Source organism: Pleurodeles waltl, chromosome 5 (genome assembly GCF_031143425.1).
Source record: "Pleurodeles waltl isolate 20211129_DDA chromosome 5, aPleWal1.hap1.20221129, whole genome shotgun sequence".
Taxonomy (NCBI): Eukaryota; Metazoa; Chordata; class Amphibia; order Caudata; family Salamandridae; genus Pleurodeles; species Pleurodeles waltl.
In genome coordinates this window covers 965,007,414-965,026,096 of record NC_090444.1, presented here as the reverse complement: position 1 = coordinate 965,026,096, position 18,683 = coordinate 965,007,414, and the positions used below count along the sequence as shown (strand labels likewise).

At 46.5% G+C, this 18,683-nt stretch overlaps 1 protein-coding gene across 1 annotated transcript in view; it reads right to left on the bottom strand.

The window, feature by feature from the left end:
* Positions 1 to 12,597: 12,597 nt before the first annotated feature.
* The window catches only part of GINS1 (GINS complex subunit 1), a 328,575-nt gene continuing 322,489 nt past the window's right edge, over positions 12,598 to 18,683 (bottom strand). Inside the window, exon 7 of the mRNA XM_069235089.1 lies at positions 12,598 to 12,735. Within this exon, the coding sequence (XP_069091190.1) occupies positions 12,667 to 12,735 (69 nt within the window). The 3' untranslated portion in view covers positions 12,598 to 12,666. The remainder of the gene's footprint in view (positions 12,736 to 18,683) is intronic.

The window sequence follows — 18,683 nt, the reverse complement described above, 5'->3', positions numbered from 1 at the left end:
CCTGGCATTTCAAGGAGCAGAGCAGCCTGAGAAGATTTATGGCCCCAATAAAGGAGATGAGCAATGCCATCTGTGTGATGTCCTGAGTGTTTGCAGGGAGAGGCACTGGGGAGAGAGACCTGAAGGCATATTGTGGCTTTCATAAGCAGTGAGCTAAACTACTGGGTAAAATAAGTTTATTTTAGGAGACAGAGGTAAACGAGGACAGCACTGGTATAAAGCCAAAACCAATTTCAGCGACACAGGAGGAACAGAATGCTGCAATAAAACACAGGCAGCTACCAGCCTAAAACACCCACAGTGACAGAGCACCAAAGAAATAACAAAAAAAAGTCAGTCAAAGCAACAGATAAAGAAACCAATGTTGAATACTACAGTAGTTGGTCACTACTCTGAAACAGAAAAAGGACAGAGAAAAAGGCAGAACTGACCACTAGCAAGCAAGTATTTTTAAAGGACACTGCAAACAACAAATGAAATTGCTTTAAGCCCACAGTATAGGTATACTTAAGTATACACAGGGTTGAATGCTTATGCTTGACCTAAAAAGGTTGCTTTCTGGACCAGGACCTACCTTTCTGCTAAACTTGGTGTAAATCCGTCCAGTAGTTTTGGCGCTCTGGCCGTTCAAAATTCCTATGAAAAAATAAATGGGGAAAATGTGTTTTGCCCCCTCAAAGCCGGATTACTCCAAAACTTTCCAGACAGCAGCAGAGGTGACTGGCAAAGGTTTTTGGACAGTTTTGTGAAGATTCGTCAAGCGGCACCAAAGGTAAAAACGCGTTTTATATAGAAACTAGGTCCTAACTATACCTACACCTAGTAGTGACTGCCACTAGGTTTCTAAAGTTGCGTTTACGGTCAGTAAGGGTATATGGGTTTTCTGGGTGGGTATCGGTTTTGGAGTGGTAAGGACATTTTTAGGTTTTTGGGTGGGTATAGGTTTTTGGGCGGTAAGGGTAGTTTTTGGGTTTAAGGTGGCTAAGGAGTTCTAGATGGTAAGGGCATTTTTAGGTTTTATGGTGGGTATGAGTTTTTGGGTGGTAAGGCTGTTAGGTTTTAGGGTGGGTATGGGTTTTTGGGTGGTTAAGGAGTTTGTAGGTTTAAGATGGGTATACGTTTTGAATGGTAAGGGTGGTTTGGGTGGGTATGGGTTTTTGGCTGGTAAAGGTAGTTTTAGGGTGAGTAGGGATTTTTGGACGGTAAGGGCATTTTACAGTGGGCATGTGTTTTTGGGTGGCAATGGTATTTGTAGGGTTTAGGGTGGGTATGGATTTTTGGTGGTGTGGGCATTTTTAGGTTTTAGGGTGGGTATGAGTTTTTGGGTGGTAAGGAAGTTATTCGGTTTTAGGGTAGGTATGGCTTTTTAGGTGGCAAGGAAATTTTTAGGTTTTTGTGTGGTAAAGGGTTTTATGGGTGGATAGGGTTTTCTGGGTGGCAAGGTGATATATATATATATAATAATAGATTTACTGAATAAAACAAAGGTTACAGTGACATTATAGTTAGGTTTTGAATTTACTCGTACAAAACCATGGACATTCAGCAGTTATAGTTAGCTCTTTCAAGTAACTATAACAGGCGTCTTAAGGTAACTAACTTGCGTCCTTGCCATGCAGTTTTCTTTCTTTTTTCCAGGAATCTTTTTATTAATATTTCAATTATACCATAACAGTTTGACTCTGTGATGACATTGATACTACAGATATCATAAATGGTAGGCATTTTGCATAGTTATAAGGATTAACAGCAAGTAGTAAGATGTGTAATGATATTAGCTATAGCAATGAGTGAAATATTCGAACATATACATTACATTTTGCAGTCGTTGGGGTTCGTCTGAGACTAAGTACAAGTGTTCCGTATAAGAAGAAATTGGGTCTCTGGAGTTAAACACAGAGTAGCAGTCTTCTTGTCTCTTCCTTAGCCCTTTCGCGGAAGTGTATATGCATTTACAGAAGTATACATAAAAATGCTGATCCTAAATTAGCAACAAACAGTAACATTCTTAAACAATGGAGTACTTTATCTTCAAGTATTTGATGTCTGCATGATTGTGCCTTCATGTATGTGGAATCCCCTTGGTGCCGTGAAGGTGTATTAATGTATTCTGGGGCTGTATTTTAGCTACAGATATCTGGTGTCTACCTTGCCTTCGCTTACATGTCTGGGATGGGAGCGCAACAATCGGCAAGCGTTCCGGTGACCTCCTCATTGTGCCCCTGGCTTTTGTTGGACGTAAGACCGTCCTGGATGCTAGTCTGACTCCTCTAAATCAGAGCCTGCGCCTGGATTTTGTAAGTGCGCCAGCATCACCTCCCAGCTGTCTAATAGGGGGTATTTGCGCAGCCTAAGTGCATCTTCCCGCTTCAGCGCCACCCCCTCCGCACCCACCCAATTCGGTAGGTGCCTCTGCAGATTTCCATCTGCGGGTTATCAGCCTTTTGGCCGTCACAAAACCCAAATCTAAATCTTGTGGTGGCCCTGTGACGCTTGCTTCTGGGGAATAAACCCAGTACGCAGGCCTCCCATGTGAACGATATTTGTGCGTGTCGTGCATGCTGATAAACAATCTACCACAGCTCTCCAGTAGTTATGTAAGGAGGGGCAGGACCATAGCATGTGAATTATATGTGCATTGAGATGTTTGCAACGGGGACAAGCTGCATCGCAACGAGATAAATATCTGTTAATGCGAGCTGGCGTAAGGTATGCCCTATGGATAATGTAAAATTGTATAAGTCGGAATCTGGTGTCTTGCGAGGTATAGTAGTATGGCTAGAGAGAACAGTTTTCCACTGCGAGTCCGTGAAGGGCCTAGCCGATTCGCTCTCCCAGGGAGTACGCAGTGCGGCATGCTCCTGGACCACGTGAGTTCGCAGTGCATCCGTAAACCACCTAATCAGGTGTCTTCCCTGCCCCATCACCTGTATGTATTGTATTTGTAGATGGGTCGGGGGCAGTCGTTAAGTCTCCTCATTCAGTTGATAAAGATCGCAATAGTGAGTTATATAACAGAAACTGTCCTGCAGGAAGGCCCGCATCTGCGACCAAATTGGGGAACAAAATCAGCTTGCCATCACTGACAGATCGCCCAACGTGCGCAGATCTGCAGAATGCCACACCCGAAGTTCAGCTCCCGACGTGACTCCGGAGCCACGAGGTGTTCCCAGTAGGGCCAGGGCCGGGGCGAACGGGACAGTTCTCCTCGTGAGGCGCAGGGACCTGCAGTAGTAGCTGTGGGCCACCTTAAGGAAAAGCTGCTCCGGTGGCTCTAAGCGTGTGAGTGGGCGAAACAAGTGTGCTACACGTGCAAGGGACCAGGGGCCTGCAGTGGTTGCTGTGTCGGGGAGATGAAGTCCTGCCAGCCATCTGGAAACCCACTGGAGCTGGGATGCCAAATACAATTTTTCCAGATTAGGAGCCGAGAGACCGCCTTGCTCCAGTGGCATACAAAGTTTCTTAAGCGCAATTCTGCCTCGCCCTTTATTCCAAATAAATTCTCTCCGCTTGGGCTCCAGGTCCCTAAAATACGGACCGGTATGTAGTAGGGGAGGTTGGAAAAGTAGTATAATAGTCGTGGTAGTACAATCATTTTCAAAAGGGCAATCCTGCCTTCCACAGATAGTGGCAGCTATCTGGGATCTAATGGAGGACACCACCCTCTTAAGGTTACCGTCAAACAAGTCCTCTCTATGGTGATAGATATGGATGCCTAAATATCGAATTGTGTGTGGTTGCCAAGGAACACCAACTCCAGAGAGGTGCAACCCTGGGTTTGGGAGTGTAGGATCGAAGGGAAAGAGGCAGGACTTTGCCTCACTTTCTGGATTAAGGGTTAATTGGACAAACTGCTGCAGGAATGTCCCGACCACCAAGGGAACCTGCGTGACATCCCTGAAATACAGTAAGAGGTCATCAGCATACAGTGATACAGTGTGTAAACCATCTCCTAGGGCAATGCCCCAGCGGGGGCCCTGATCGTATAGTACCGCAGCCAAGGGCTCCATGGCGAGGGAGAACAGCAACGGAGAAAGGGGGCAACCCTGTCTCGTGCCCCGGTGCACCTCAATCGGCTCTGAAATACTCCCTCCCCCCCCCCCCCCATTTTGACCCAGACCTGGGGATTAGTGTATAGTAGCCTAACCATACGGAGAAAGCGAGGTCCAATGCCAAATCGCTGCAGGACCTCAAATAGGAATGTCCATTCCAAGGAATCAAAGGCCTTCTCCATGTCAAGAACCAGGCATCCTGCTAATGGCCAGTCCTGTTTCGAATAGTGCATAACACGGAACAACCGCCTAATGTTGTGAGAAAATGTCTTATAAAAATCAGCTGGTAGACCGTCTGGGCCAGGAGTTCTACCCATGGATAGTTCGTGTATACTAGCCTGGATCTCGGAGAGCTCAAGGGACTCCTCCAATGCGGTCCGCTGGGCCGCTGTCAGGTGGGGCAGTACAGTTGCTGAGAGGAATTCTACACAGGTCTGCCGATGCAGTGATGCATCCAAGTCATAGAGAGTCCTAGAGTGCTGTGTGAACGCTGAGTGTACCTCCGAAGGTGTATGAAACACAATTCCAGCCTCTGAGCGAATCTCCACAATTGGGCCATGGTCTTGTTCGCACCTAGTCAGCCAAGCTAAGAGTTTGCCCGACTTATCCGCAGAAGTGTGTGTGCGCGACGAGTAAGGGGCATAGTTTAAACAACGTAACCGCTCCAGGAGAGATAAGTGCTCGGCCCGAGCCGTTGACAATAGTGCTATCTCGGTGGGACTTTGGGCGAGCTCCCGTTCTTGCCATGCAGTTTTCTTATCAATATTTGATTGCAAATGATGCAGTGATAATATCAAAGATGCCATACAAGATCTCATCAATTACATAATCTGTGGAGTAAAAAGCTGTGCATGACGAAGTTGCAAGTTATAGTTACTTGAAAGAACTCTAACTATAAATGCTGAATTTCTCTGTTTTTCTACGAATAAATTCAGAACCTAACTATAATGTCCCTGTAACCTTTGTTTTTTTCCCACTGAATTTCTATGTTTTTTTTTTTAAAGGTAAAGCAATTTTAATTACTATGTTATTCCAACCCCTGCCGGGCACTGCCTTTGGCTGTGAGCAGCAAGGGTTGGTCACAAGGCCTGGCTTTTAGCCCTTATAACCACCCAAACCCACGCCACGCAAGTCCTTTGGCCGTGGGCAGCACAGGTTGTCCACAGGACCTGTCTCTGTCGGTGAATCTGTGATTGGGTGCATGAGTGTGAGTGGGTCTGAAAGTGGGTGTCTGAGTGGGCGAATGAGTGAATGAATTAGTGTATGAATGATTGAATGAGGTTTTTCTTCCAAATTTTCCCATATCTGCAAGTAATTAGCAAAAAGTCATTACATTTTCACGAATATTGTGCATGGTGACACAAAATTATATTAAACCCATAATTTGCCCCTAAAACAAACCTATATTACACCTCTGGAGTCAGGGTACCTTTCACTCCTGACCCCTTGTACCACTTTTAATTTAGCTTTTCACCACAGGGGACCGTGTCCCGTGAAATAAAATGGCGGCAGCAACTTTCTAGTTAGGCTGCGGTCAGCTAATTGCAGCGCTTCTTTTCGCATGCTTATTCGCAAAAAGATTGCGAAATATTTGCAGCCAGAGATATACAAATGTATTTTCCCTTTAATATCTCAAAAACTACTGAACGGATTTACACCAAATAGGTGGAAGCGTGATCTGTGTACCGAAACCTAGCTTTCTGCCAACTTTGGTGTAATTCTGTCCAGCGGTTCGGGCTTTCGACATGTCAGGTCCTATGGGAATTAACATGGGAAACACAACTTTTTTCACCTCTCCATTTTCTCTGTCCCTGCTTTATGGATCACCCCCAAACTTTCTGTGCAAAACAAGAATCACCACAACATTTTTTTGGGAAAGTTTTGTGAAGTTTCGTCAAACGATGCCAAAGATATAGGCAAGTAAAAAAAATATATATTTTTTTTCTCTGGAAACATGGCGCTAACTATGCTAGTGGCGACTGCCACTAGGTATTATATATATATATATATATACATATATACATACATACATATATATATATATATATATATATATATATATATATACATATATATATATGTACACAAATACATGGATGCATCTGTGTATACAAATATAGATATATACAAAAATATTTAGCACGCATATGGCTTTACCATGCCTGCCTTTACCACAAAAATTTAATTTTACAGGCATGGTTGGTAAAGGCATATGCGCTGTAAAAATGTAATTGGTAGGTATAATCCATATATATATATATATATATATATATATATATATATATATATATATATATACACACACACACACACACACACATATATATTGATGGATTATACCTACCAATTACATTTTTACCAAGCATATGCCTTTACTAACCATGCCTTTACAAATATTTTTTTTTGGCAAAGGCAGGGTTGGTAAAGCCATATGCGTGCTGAAAAAATGTTGTGTGGTTATGAGGCATGCGTTGTAATGACATGCGTGGTAAATGCATGTGTGGTTACGTCATTCAACCTCTTGCAACCATTATTCTTACAAAAAATAAATGCTAGACACCAGCTCCAGGGGCCCCCAATGACAAGTGCAGCTATTGAGTTCATATTAGGTAAGGGCCTCATAACTTTGTCAAAAAGCAAAAAAAAAAAGAGGGTAACGTTTTGAAGAAAACAAAAAAAAGTGGAAGGAGTCACATAGCTTTGGGGTGGTTCTGGACTTTAGTCCACACAAGCAGCAGTTGCAGATGTGCCATTTTTGAGGACAGGAAGAGGTTTTGGGCTAGGACTTATATTTGTAACAGTGGGAAACGGCTCCTGTGAAGCTCCTTTTAATGTAATGTATTGTGAGGAGGGAAAAATCAGTAACCCAAATCTTGTCTTTTAGCTTGCCTGGGCAATTGAGTGTTATTAGAAATATTTTTACCCACCTGCATTTCAGGGACTCCTGGCCCCGGCTATGTCAGATGTTGAACAGTCTTGTTTTTTCTGGATTTCCTTACTTATTGTCCATTCAGAACTTACATTAAACACTCTCAAACATCTCCAGGACTAGTCCAACTTACAAAACCCTACTTTGACCACATGCACAGGGGCGTTTCCCATACTTGTAGTTGCTCCCTTCTCACTGGCACCCATTTCCCTTGCTTCAAAACATTAGTGGCCAACGGGTTAAGTGTTGTTTCTCTACCATCTTCTTTTCCAAAGACGTAGAGTGACTAATCTTTCCAAGGACCACCAAGTATCTCGCCTAAATTTGATTTTCACAGAATTCATTCAGAGCACAGTCTACAACTTCATTAATGGTGTTGACCACAACAATCTCCTCTTATAGCCTCATCCTCTGGTCCACCCTATGGCCTCTGACTCGACAATATAATTCTAATAAATATGTGCAGGTCAGGGATCTACTTTTCAAATCATGCAAAAATTATCTGCTTAGTCCGTTTCACTTGGCTGCAAACGTATATGGCAACGTATCTAGGCAACCTGAACAGCTTCAAGAATTGTCTGAAAAGTACCTGCTAGCCATGGTTTTGCAAAATATTCTCTCTTACTCCGAGTGAAAATCATCTCTGTATCCTTAAATACTATACAACAATCATGATTGTGCCATTACAGGGTATTCACTATCACAAGGTTCTTTCTGAAGGTTCATATATATATTTTTTCAGTTGTGTGTCAACTTGGGAAGAAAAAGGTGACTTGTTACATTAGTGGAATCTGTGTGCCACGCTGTCTGCCGCTGTGTGACCTAGTAACTTTTGGAAGGCCTAATGACTTTCCAACATGGTTCTCAAGTTTTCATCACAGACCAGAGTCTGATTAGGCTTGTGAAGATGCTATGGTCTGTTTCTTGGTTAGGATATTCTCTTGGATGGTATGTGTTAGAAATGGGGTCTCTAGTTGACAGCCGGTTTGCACCCTGTCCAAGTAGGGGCCCTCACTCTAGTCAGGATAAGGGAGCAATCCGCTCAGATAACCCCTGCTCACCCCCTTGGTAGCTTGACACGAGCAGTCAGGCTTATCTCAGAAGCAATGTGTAAAGCATTTGCAAATAACACACAGTAATAAGTGAAAACACTACAAACGGACACCACACCAGTTTCAGCCAATATTTATGTATATAAAACAAGACCAAATACGATAAAAATCCAACATACAGTAATAGAAATATGAATTCTGCAAGATCTACTCCAAAATACAGTTCCTTGAAGTCGATATCTCTACCTGGGGCGATCATGGCATCGTTATCAACAAAACCAACAGTTCAGACCAGCCGCTGCATTGCGGGCCAGCTACGGTGTCAGGAAGACCCGCAAACAGTACCTTGGATTTGCAGGGTGACGTGATCCTCGCGGTGAGCTCCGGAGAGCGGCGTCGCTGATGTCGCAGTGTCGGTTCCGGAGTCGTCAGGCCCTTCAGGTCACACACATGTGGATCAAACTCCCGGCTGATGAAGTCAGGTGCACCGGCGTGGATGGCGTCGGGCCTTCGGTGCGAAGCAGGACGATGCGACGTGCGGTGCCCACAGATCACAGTGCAGGCAGCAGCTCGGTGACGGCATCCAGCGGCGTCGATGAGACCAGGGCTGCGGTGTGAAGCGGGGCGGTGCGACGTGCGGTGTCCACAGGTCACAGTGCAGGCAGCGGCAGAGTCATTGCTGAAGCGCTGTCGTCGGTAGGGCCAGGCCAGCGGTGTGGGACGGTGCTTCGTGACCCTCACAAGCAGTGTCCACAGGCCACGGTGCAGGCAGGATGCCTGGTGACAACACGGGAGTCGATGATGCTGGCGTTGGTTGACCGGGGCTGCGGTGCGGGATGGGACGGTGCTTTGTGTACCTCAGGAGCAGTGTCCACAGGCCACGGTGCAGGCAGTGGCGTCGGAATCAGCAGGAACGGCGGCATCAGGGATGCCCAGGCTGCGGTGTGAGCAGGTGCTGCCGGAATGCGGGGCCCACAGGTTGCGGTGCGAGCAGTGGCTCGGTGAAGTTGTCCGATGACCGTGTCGGTGAGACCAGGGTCGTGGTGCAAAGCGGGCAATGCGGCTCCGTGCGGCGTCAGCAGGTCACGGTGCAGGCCAGCGGCGTCGTTGGCGGCGTTGCAGTGGTTTCTCCTCTTGAACACCACAAAACACACAGTTCCCAGTGCTGCAGGTCAAGGAAACTGAAGTCTTTGGTGTCCCTGAGACTTCCAACAGGAGACAAGCTCTACTCCAAGCCCTTGGAGAACTTTCTCAAGAAATACACACAGCAAAGTTCACCCTTTGCACTTTTTTCAGGCAGAAACAGCAACTGCAGGCCAGTCCAGCAAAGCAACACAGCAAAGGGACAGTAGTCCTCCTTCAGCTCTTCTCCTGGGCGGAGGTTCCTCTTGATTCCAGAAGGATTCTAAAAGTCTGGGGTTTTGGGTTTTCTTCTTATACCCAGTTCTGCCTTTGAAGTTGGCAAACTTCAAAGCAAATTCTCAAGGCTTTGCAAGATCCTTCCTTGTCCAGGCCAGGCCCCAGACACTCACCAGGGGGTCGTAGACGGCATTGTGTGAGGACAGGCAAAGTCCTTTCAGGTGTGAGTGACCGCTCCTCTGCCACTCCCCTCCAGCACAGATGGCTAATCAAGATATGCAGGCTACACCCCAGCCCCCTTTGTGTCACTGTCCAGAGGAGAGGTGTGAACAGCCCAACTGTCAAACTGACCCAAACGGGGAATCCACAAACAGGCAGAGTCACAGAATGGATTAAGCAAGAAAATGCCTACTTTCTAAAAGTGGCATTTTCAAAAAGACAATTTGAAAACCAACTTCACTAAAAGATGTATTTTTAAATTGTGAGTTCCGAGACCCTAAACTTCATATTTTTATCTGCTCTCAAGGGGAATCTGCGCTTTAAGGATATTTAAAGGCAGCCCCCATGTTAACCTATGAGAGGGATAGGCCTTGCACAGTGAAACCCGAATTTGGCAGTATTTCACTGTTAGGACATATAAAACACACTAGTATATATCCTACCTTAAACATACATTGCAACCTGCCCCTGGGGCTACCTAGGGCCTACCTTAGGGGTGCCTGACATGTAGTAGAAGGGAAGGTTTAGGCCTGGCAAGTGGGTATACTTGCCAATTCGAATTGGCAGTTTAAAACCACACACACAGACTCTACAGTGGCAGGTCTGAGCCATGTTTACAGGGCTACTAATGTGAGTGGCACAACCAGTGCAGCATGCCCACTAGTAGCATTTGATTTACAGGCCCTGGGCACCTCTATTGTACTTTACTAGGGACTTACCAGTAAATCAAATATGCCAATCATGGATAATCAATCAATCAAAAAATTTGTAGAGCGCGCTACTCACCCGTGAGGGTCTCAAGGCGCTGGGGGGAGGGGGGGGGGGGGGGGGGGGCAGTGAGGGTCACTGATCGAACAACCATGTCTTGAGGTTCTTTCTGAAGAGCAGGAGGTCTTTGGTTTTGTGAAGGTTGGTGGGGAGGGAGTTCCAGGTTTTGGGGGCGAGGTAGGAGAAGGACCTGCCTCCTGTGGTGGTGCGTTGTATGCAGGGGACTGTGGCTAGGGTGAGGTCGGCTGATCGGAGGTTGCGTGTGGGAGTGTGGAAGTTCACTCTTTCGTTGAGGTAGGTTGAGCCGGTGTTGTGGAGGGATTTGTGTGCGTGGATGAGGATCTTGAATGTGATTCTCTTGTCTATGGGAAGCCAGTGAAGGGATCTGAGGTGTGGTGAGATTAATTTGTGGCGGGGGAGGCCAAGGACGAGGCGTGCGGCTGTGTTCTGGATTCTCTGGAGTTTGCGTTTGAGTTTGAGTGTGGTGCCGGCGTACAGGGCGTTACCGTAGTCCAGTCTGCTGCTGATGTGTGCGTGGGTGACTGTCTTCCTGGTTTCTGGGGGAATCCATTTGAAGGATTTTTTTTAGAGCGCGGAGTATGTGGAAGCACGACGAGGTTAGAGCATTGATTTGCTGTGTCATGGAGAGGGAGGGGTCCAGGATGATGCCGAGATTGCGTGCATGGTTTGCGGGGGTGGGTGCGGGGCCTAGGGCGGTGGGCCACCAGGAGTCGCCCCATGTGGTTTTGTTGGGGCCGATGATGATGATCTTGGTTTTCTTTGAGCTGAGCTTGAGGTGGTTAGTGGTCACCCAGTTGGCGGTGTCGAGGAGAGCCGCGTGTAGGTTGGTTTTGGCAGTGGTGGGGTTGTGGGTGAGGGAGAGGATGAGTTGGGTGACATCTGCATAGGAGAGGATAGTGATTCCGTGTGCTCGGAGGATGTTGGCTAGGGGGATCATGTAGATGTTGAAGAGTGTGGGGCTGAGGGAGGACCCTTGGGGACTGACTCCGCAGGTGATCTTGGTAGTGTTGGAATGGAAGGCGGACTCTCTGGGTCTGGTTGGTGAGGAAGGAGGTGAGCCAGTCTAAGGCTTTGTGGCGAATTCCTATGTTGTGGAGGCGTGTGTGGTGGCAGACGGTGTCAAAGGCTGCGGAGAGGTCTAGGAGGATGAGTGCGATGGTCTCGCCTTTGTCGACTTTGGTCCTGATGTCGTCAGTGCATGCGATGAGGGCGGTTTCCGTACTGTGGTTCTTGCGGAATCCGGATCGTGAGGGGTCAAGAGTGATAAACCAATCAACAGTACACTTCACACAGAGAGCATATGCGCTTTAGCACTGGTTAGCAGTGGTAAAGTGCCCAGAGTTCTAAAGCCAACAAAAACAGGTCAGACAAAATAGGAGGAAGGAGGAAAACAGACTGGGGATGACCCTGCAAAAATGGCCATTTCCAACAGTATGTATGTTAGGAGTTGAGCCTAATGTGTTCCATTTGGTGTTGCTATGTCGAGTATCACGGTGCGGAGGGCTGTTGCGAGCAATGTGAGAGACAAGTAAGGCCTCATTAAAAGATTCCTGTTAATGGGCCTGGTAATTCCAGTGTGCAGAGATATTGTTACTGGACGGTATGGAGTCTCAGGGGGCTGAAAAAACGGGCACTTTTAGAATAGATCCTGAGGCTCCACCTATGAAAGGAGAATAACCAGGAAAAACTGATTGGTCACAGCAGATTCCCTGGGTTATTCCTCATTCTGATGACAGATGCGTCGGGATATTTGAGCTGTTTTAAGAAACCCGTGTCCCCAGGGAAAACTGGACGGGTCTCCATGACTCTTAATCGTATTGGATCGAATACTCTGGTTACCTGACACATAAAAATACACGGGTTTCTTGCAATAAGGCCTTATGTATGCTGTGTTGAACCACTTGAGGTGTTTTGTTTGATGGTGCTGTGTAGATTAGTGAGACGTTTTATTAGGAACAACGTGATAGCCAGGTACATGGCATACCTGGGCTGAGTTGGGTACATGAAAATACAGTCTGTTCTGTTTGTGCGTCGTTTTTTTAGCGGTCTGTGATGCTGAGAGTTAGATCATAACAACTAAAGGCAGAACTGAGCAACAATGGATGAACATTATTTGTTCTGTTTAATCTGACCTCTTGGATATCTTGTAGAATGCACAGCACACCATATATTTCAGGTACAAAAAGGGGAATACAAATTATTTGCAAAAAAACTACTTTATTAGGCACAAGCATTTAAAGCAAGTTATATACATAGGGAAGGTGAGTTATGACATCACGTGTTCCAGAACGCCTTGTCTTATTAGTTGTTCACATTTTCCTCTCGGTAGAAAATGCTGAGGGAGAAAAATAAAAATTTAGTTAGAAACAAATATTGTTTACTTACAAACCAAACTCGGACTTGAAAACACACTGTGGCATGCTTTAATTGCTTTTTCTCATGACTTGGTTGACAAATGTAAAGGCTTTAGAAGTCTTAGGCTCATATTTACTAAAGTTTGCATGGACGCTCGTGCAACGAAATTATAGCGCTGTGCAGGTAGGCTGCTGGAGTAAGTAAATAGGCACCATCTTTTGCATCACGCGAGAGCAAAACGTTAGTAGATGTAGGCCAACATTTTCAAAAGCTGAACATGATATTCAGTAAATCAGTGTTTTATACGTAGCTACATGTCATCACAAAATACTTCTCATATCTAAGAGATACCGTGGGCCAATTACGTTTATCACTGCAGATTTCCAATTCATAACAGCAATCATGCCTACCACAGTATAACTTATTACCGCAGTATGGCTGCTCATATATGGTGATACAAATGCAAACTATCTTGCTTTTATGGCGAGCTGCGTGAATGAGGTTAAGTGAAACTTCACAAGTTCGTATATTTTTGTCTCTGATCATCACACTTGTATAAAGCACGGCCTGGTGAACCTGCATACAAATAGTTTTCCAACAACTAATTCTACGTATAAACCTAGAGGTGGGTGAAGCAGCAACAGAATAACAAGGCAGTAAAGCTGCCGACCTATTGCCGAAGACAATGGTAAACAGGATGAGAAAGGGTATGCTATTGGAAGGAATAAAAAGGAAACAAATCGTGCATGGTGAAAGATGAGTTTAGGATCAAAGGCGAGATTCTGTCAGGACCAAAGGCTCCGATTATGCTTCAATTTTAACTAATTCAGCAACCAACCAGAAAATCAAAACACAAAAATCTACAAATCCCATGAAGTAACATTTCTTGCGACAACCATACAGAGAACCTCCTATATTGTGCCCTCAACAAAGTATCAACTCCTCTTTCTGTGCTGCTTCGCAGCCAGTTAAGTACTCACTATTACTCTGTCTTGTATTTCATGTGTATATTGCATGTTATGGTTACTGTATAATATTTCTAATTGTGATTATTTATTTCTGTCACTCAATCGGTGAAATAAGCTAGATTAATTCTGTTTTGTAGCTTCGAGCAACGCTGCCGCCTTGGCACCACTCTTCTGGCGGAGTCATGCGTCGGCACGTTCGCCGGTCAAATTTGGGAGCGTATTTTACCTCCCACTGTAGCCCCTCCGCCCAGCCTGCGTTTTTATGTTGGAGTGGGAGCAGGGGAGCGAGGACGCACGGCTAGGACACGCAGTCCTCTTTCCGTTTTTATTAGCTTTGGGTTATTTCTGGCTCTGAGGCTTAGTGCACATGCACTAATGTGAAGCCTCCAGCGGTGGACACGTTGAGGTGCGTGTTTTTTTATCTCTCTGCCTCGCTATAGCTTGCGCTCCATGTGCATTAGCCACGGAGGTTGCAGTGATTTAGATATAGGCTTTGCCTGTTTGTTCGGTGGGCAGGGCTCCCTCCACATCCAAACTTAATTTTATAGGTTTACCCTGGCTTGCAGGGATATTGACCTGCCCCTTTTGATCTGTATCACCTCTTAACTGCTCCTTTGGAATTTGAGATGCCTTTTTTGTCAGCATGGCTGCACATAATGAAGAAATGGGTGATGAATATTATGTTGATGATCCTCTGGAATCTTTTGAACAGGACCTTGTCTATGCCTTGAATGCTGGTGTGCGTCACACAGTAAATCAAGCCTTGGCCCAGGCTTTTAAGCCTATTAAGCATCATCTAATTGGCTTCACCTAGCAACAGGGCTGGATGCCCTCCTGGCGGTCTCAGGGTAGCAAGGAAACCTCCCTGTCTCACAGTTCTCAAGCCCCCAAGGTGGATACAAATCCCCATTCGGGTGATTTTGAGAGCCTTATCAGGTCTCTGGACAAGGAACATGACTATAATGCCTCTGCTTCCACCCGAAGTCCAAGGCATGTGAGGAATCAGACTCCTCATCCGCCAATACCCTGGACCAAGGGGACGATCCTGGAAGCGTAAGAAGACAACGCATTACCCTGAAGAAGCCATTAATCCTACGAAAGTACTTACCTTTGAGCCGGAGGACATAATTCACCCCAGATCTACTCTATGGCTTCCTCCTGCCGAGGTAGCAGACTATGGGAAGTCCCATATTCGTCATGGGTTCAAGAAAGAGGCTCCCAGATCGGAGTCTTCTTCCAAGGTGACGGAGATGCCAGATCTTGACCTTACAATGGTCAAGTACCTAAAGAAGTTTCCAAAGGACCCCAAAAAGGGCACTGACCATACGTGGCGCAGTTACCAGGACAAACTCCTGGATGTGGCCGGAACCTTAACTAAGATCCTGGAACTGGGGTTAAAGAATGAGGGAATTCCACTGACCCGGAGGTACTTGTGTGTTGAGCTCAAAGAGCCCTATGCTTCATAGGGAACATTAATTGTGTGATTTCAAGCGAACAACGTCGTTCCATATTAATAAAGATGGACCCCAAGCTGGTGGACCTCGCTTCATCTGAATTGGGACCCTTAACCCAAGGTTTGCTTTTTAGTTCTCCTTTTCAAGGAGCTTTCTAAATCTGACACTACTTACGCCAATCTGGACAAGGCCCAGGAACAAGAAGGTGCTATGTCCACTTTTTCAAGGGGGAGGGGGGGGGGGGGGGGAGGGGCCTGATGCTACACAGTGCGTGCCTTTGGCCGCTACTATAATCAAGGACTTCAACAAGGTTACTATCAGCAGGGCAGAGGGGGTTTCCAGGACTCCAGCTTTTCCTCGTTCACCTTCTACCCTTCCAATTCAAGAGCTGGTTGCTCCAGATTCTGAAGAGGGAAGTCCACAGGGAACCAGACCTATTTCCAGCACTCAGGATCTACAAGTGAGCCTAAGTTCCAGCTCAGACTGTATTTTTTGGGGGTGGACATGCGGGAGGGTGTGGGTGGGGGAGGGGGAAGGTGGAGGTGCAGGACTGGGCCTTTCCTACAGGCTTGGCGCAAGATCACTCACAACTCTTGGGTTCTATAGACCATCCAAGGTTACAAACTGGAATTTTACAATTCTCGCTCCAACTAGCCCCTTCCCATCCGATGTATTTTTCCCTTCGAGATCGCATTTTAATTTCCGCAGTAATTGCAGAACTCTTTAAAAAAAGGTGCCATTGTCAAGAGTTATCCTCATCTTTCTCAGCTCCATCTTTTTTGGTAGACAAGAGGGGTGACGGCTCCCGCCTTATTCTGAATCTCAAAGAATTCAATGGATGGCTTGTTTATCGCCGCGTCAAAATGGACAGCATTCATTTGTTCAGCGACATCCTTAAAGAATGGGATTGGATGGTTAATTTAGACTTAAAGGATGCTTATTTAACCATCCCAATTTTTCCTCCCTATTTTAGGTTTCTCCAGTTCCTTTGGGAGGGGTGTTACGAGTGCAAAGTCCATCCATTCGGCCTGTCATCAGCATCTTGATGCTTCAGGAAGGTTATGAGGCCGGTAGCGGCATATTTCTGAGCAAGGAGTTTTCGTCTGATCATTTACCTCAACGACATCCTCATCATGGCTCAATGCCCCGCCTTGCCCTCTACCATCTGGCATGGTCCATCTCTCTCCTTCAGGATCTGGGTTTCCTTGTCAATGCTCAGAAGTCGGTCTTAAAACCGTCACAACAAATGGATTTCCTGGGCTTTCGGTGGACTCTCCCGTCGTTCAGTTGGTCCTTACCCCTCAAAAGATTCATGCAATCAAGATGGAATTGAGGTTACTGTTGTCCAGACAGACTGTATCATTGAGGGCGACTGCCCACATGGTGGGTCTGCTATCTTCCTCACTTAAGGCAATTTTCCCAGGTCCCCCTTCACTAGAGGGCTCTGCAGAGTTTGAAGATTTCCCATCTTCCGAAGGGCTTCAGTTATGTGGATCAGATTCCCCTCTCAGAGGAGGCTCGGACAGAATGCACTGGTGGTTAGACCATATGGAGACCTGGAATGGTAGAGCAATCTTTGGGTCCTGTCCAGAAATTGTTATAGAGTCCGATGCCAGCCTTTGGGAGTGGGGAGCTCGATGCGGCCCAGTGTCCACAGAGGGTCATTGGTTCACATCAATTGTTTGGAGCTCCTGGCAGACTCGCTTGTGATCAAGACGGATTGTTGTATTCTTCTTCGGATGGACAATATGTCAGCAGTGAGATATGTCGACAAGTTGGGCAGGACAAAGTCCCCCATTCTGGCGGGGATTGCAAAGGCTTTTTGGCATTTTTATCTTCAACACCGGATCTCATGGTGGCAGAGTATCTTCCAGGGTGCAACAATTTGGTGGCAGATTGGCAATCACGCCTTCTTCAGGACTACATCGATTGGTGGCTTCATCCGAAGGTTTTCAAGTTCTCCAGTGTCTGTGGGGCCCCCTCTTGATAGATCTATCTGACTCCTGCCTCAATCAACATCTGAAGAGGATTTTCAGTTGGAGGCTGGACCCCGAAGCTCTAGCGACTGATGCCTTTCTGCAGGACTGGTCCCCAAATCAGAATTATGCCTCCTCCCCCTTTTAGATGATCCCCAGGGTTCTGGCTCAAGTCCGTTGTCAGCAGGTAGATCTCATTCTGGTGACCCCTCTTTGGAGAGCCCAGGCATGGTTGCCAGTGGCTCTGGAGTTGAGCTGTGCTAATCCTGTGTTAATTCCACACAGGTGGATCCTCCTTCTAGATCTGTTGGGCCTTCCACATCCTCTGATCCTATCGGGGTAGCTCTTGCTGGTAGCGTGGCGACTTTCAGGGAAAGATGGGAGTATCCCAGGGCTTTCGCAGGAGTCTAGCGATTTCATTTCAAGGGCCTGGTCTTCCAGCACCACATAAGAGATATGCTTCCGCTTGGAAACAATGGTGTTCTTGGTGCAGTGCATGGATCACCGATCCTCCTTCAGCGGATTGCAGTCTTGTCTTGAATTTCTTGTCCTCCCTTGCGTCGTCTGGTTTAGCCTGCAGGTCAGTCAATACTTATTGATCAGCTCTATCAGCTGACATTTACCGGTGGACGGTAAACCTGGGAAGGAGGTACCCATTGTAGGAAAATGGCTCCCTGTTGCAGTTACCCCCCCATATTTTGCCTCATATTGATGCTGTCTTGGCTGAGGAGTATGCTGGGACCCTGCTAACCAGGCCCCAGCACCAGTGTTCTTTCACTTAAAAATGTACCATTGTTCCACAATTGGAATATCCCTGGCACACAGATAAGTCCCTTGTAAAAGGTACCAGTGGTACCAAGGGCCCTGCGACCAGGGAAGGTCCCTAAGAGCTGCAGCATGTGTTATGCCACCCTAACGGACCCCTCACCTAACACATGCACACTGCCATTGCAGATTGTATGTGTTGGTGGGGAGAAAAAGGCAAAGTCGACATGCATCCCCCTCAGGATGCCATGCACACAAAATACTGCCTGTGGCATAGGCAAGTCACCCCTCTAGCAAGCCTTACAGCCCTAAGGCAGGATGCACTATACCACAGGTGAAGGCATAGCTGCATGAGCAATATGCCCCTACAGTGCCTAATTCTATTCTTAGACATTGTAAGTACAGTGTGGCCATATTAAGTGTATGGTCTGGGAATTTGTCAAAAACGAACTCCACAGCTCCATAATGGCTACACTGAATACTGGGAAGTTTGATATCAAACTTCTCAGAATAATAAACCCACACTGATGCCAGTGTTGGATGTATTTACAAAATGCACACAGAGGGCACCTTAGAAGATGCCCCTTGTATTCTACCCAATCCTTCAGTGCACGACTGACTAGTCTGTGCCAGCCTGTCACTGAGACCAGTTTCTGACCCCCTGGGATGAGAGCCTTTGTGCTCCCTGAGGGCAGAAACAAAGCCTGCACTGGGTTGAGGTGCTTAACACCTCCCCCCTGCAGGAACTGTAACACCTAGCAGTGA